Source organism: Monoraphidium neglectum, assembly GCF_000611645.1.
Source record: "Monoraphidium neglectum strain SAG 48.87 unplaced genomic scaffold scaffold06691, whole genome shotgun sequence".
NCBI lineage: Eukaryota > Viridiplantae > Chlorophyta > Chlorophyceae > Sphaeropleales > Selenastraceae > Monoraphidium > Monoraphidium neglectum.
Genome location: NW_014006955.1, coordinates 999 through 2,443, shown reverse-complemented (window position 1 = coordinate 2,443; position 1,445 = coordinate 999). Strand labels below are relative to the sequence as shown.

At 68.7% G+C, this 1,445-nt stretch overlaps 1 protein-coding gene across 1 annotated transcript; it reads left to right on the top strand.

The window, feature by feature from the left end:
* Positions 1–207: 207 nt before the first annotated feature.
* On the top strand, positions 208–406 carry MNEG_16709 (hypothetical protein; the record flags this gene model as incomplete). Its single annotated transcript, XM_014034821.1, has 1 exon — positions 208–406. A coding segment is annotated over one exon (199 nt), but the record flags the coding sequence as incomplete, so codon positions are not given.
* Between the last annotated feature and the right edge of the window lie 1,039 nt (positions 407–1,445).

Here is a 1,445-nt window from a genome sequence, read left to right as displayed (position 1 = left end):
CCCGCCGCCCGCGCCGCCGCCGCTGCCGAGCGCGCCCGACTTCAATGCATTCCTTCACGTGCGCGGCAAGTCCGAGCTGAAGCACTCGGCGCAGCTCCTGGAGTGCTGGGCGCGACACCCGGAGTGGCCAAATCTGACGTTCGTCGGGTGAGACGCTGCCAAGGGCCGACGGGGCAGCGGCGGCAGTTGTGCAGGCAGCCTGGATCAATGCTTGCGGCCGGGGCCGCACTCGCGCCGCCGTGGCACTTCCTGCCGCCAGTTGACGTGGCCCCCCCCCCTCCCTCGCTGCCGGCTGCGCCCGGCCACGCGCGCAGGCCCCTGCCCAACCCCCAGATCAATTTGGCCGCCTCAAAAAGGTACCTTGCTGCCCCCAACATACGGGTCCCATGGCCCGGCATCCCCGACGGTGCGCATAGGGACTGCGTGGAAATGTGTGTGGGCATGCGCGCGTGTGTTGATTTGACGTTGCGCTGCCTTTGGCGCACGTGTGGGCACACGTGCATTTTTGGGCATGCTTGCGTGCCTCTGTGTGTGTGCATGTCTGTGTGTGTGTGTGTGTGTGTGTGTGTGTGTGTGTGTGTGTGTGTGTGTGCACGCGCACGGGCCTTTTGAGTGTGTGTGTACGTGTCTTTGCAGCGTGTGGGCCGTCCTCCCAGCCCGCCACCCCAGACGGCGCCGCGGACACTCCAGTCCCTTCCTCTCGTCCCGCCGTCCCCGCCTCACAGACCCTTGGACTACGCCCCACCCAGCCTCACGACCTATCCACCCTCAACCCCCTCCCGCCCCCCGCACCAGGCCCCAACTGGCCGCGCTTCGACCCCGCGCGGCCTGAGGCGCTCGCGCGCCTGCAGCTGGGCATAGGCGTCCACGTCTGCCCCAGCGAGCGCGAGGGGTACGGGCTGTACATTGCCGAGGCGCGCGCCGCGGGCGCCCTCGTCGTTGCGACCGACCACCCCCCAATGAGCGAGATGGTGGGTTTCAAGCGCCGGCCGGGGTGGGGACGGGGCGTAACGGCTTGAGTGTAGAAGGGGGGACTAGGCCTGAGGCTGGGTCCACGGCAGGAGTGAGGGGTGCACCCAGGGGGCAAGAGTGAGTGTTGCAGGCGCATCACGGATGCCAAGGCGGGCGCCGCGGGTTCTGGTGTCCGCGGTTGGGGGCCCCAGTGTGTTGTCGGGAGGCCGGGTGCTGCCTCTCTCAGTGTCACCCCGTGGGCCGCGTGTGCACAACAGAAAGACCTAGTCACCTGGGTGCCTATTTTTGTGGCTTGATTTGCCGCAGGGCTTGCGTTGCAGTCCGCCGTCTACGCGTCGCGGGTCAGCCCCATCCCCGCGCCCGGGGCCTGCTGCGGCGCCGACACGCCTGCGAGAGGCCGAGCAAACCCAAAGCGCCTGCTTGCTTCCTGCAACGCGCCTCCCTGCGTGGTGGTTGCGCAGCGCCCCCCCCCC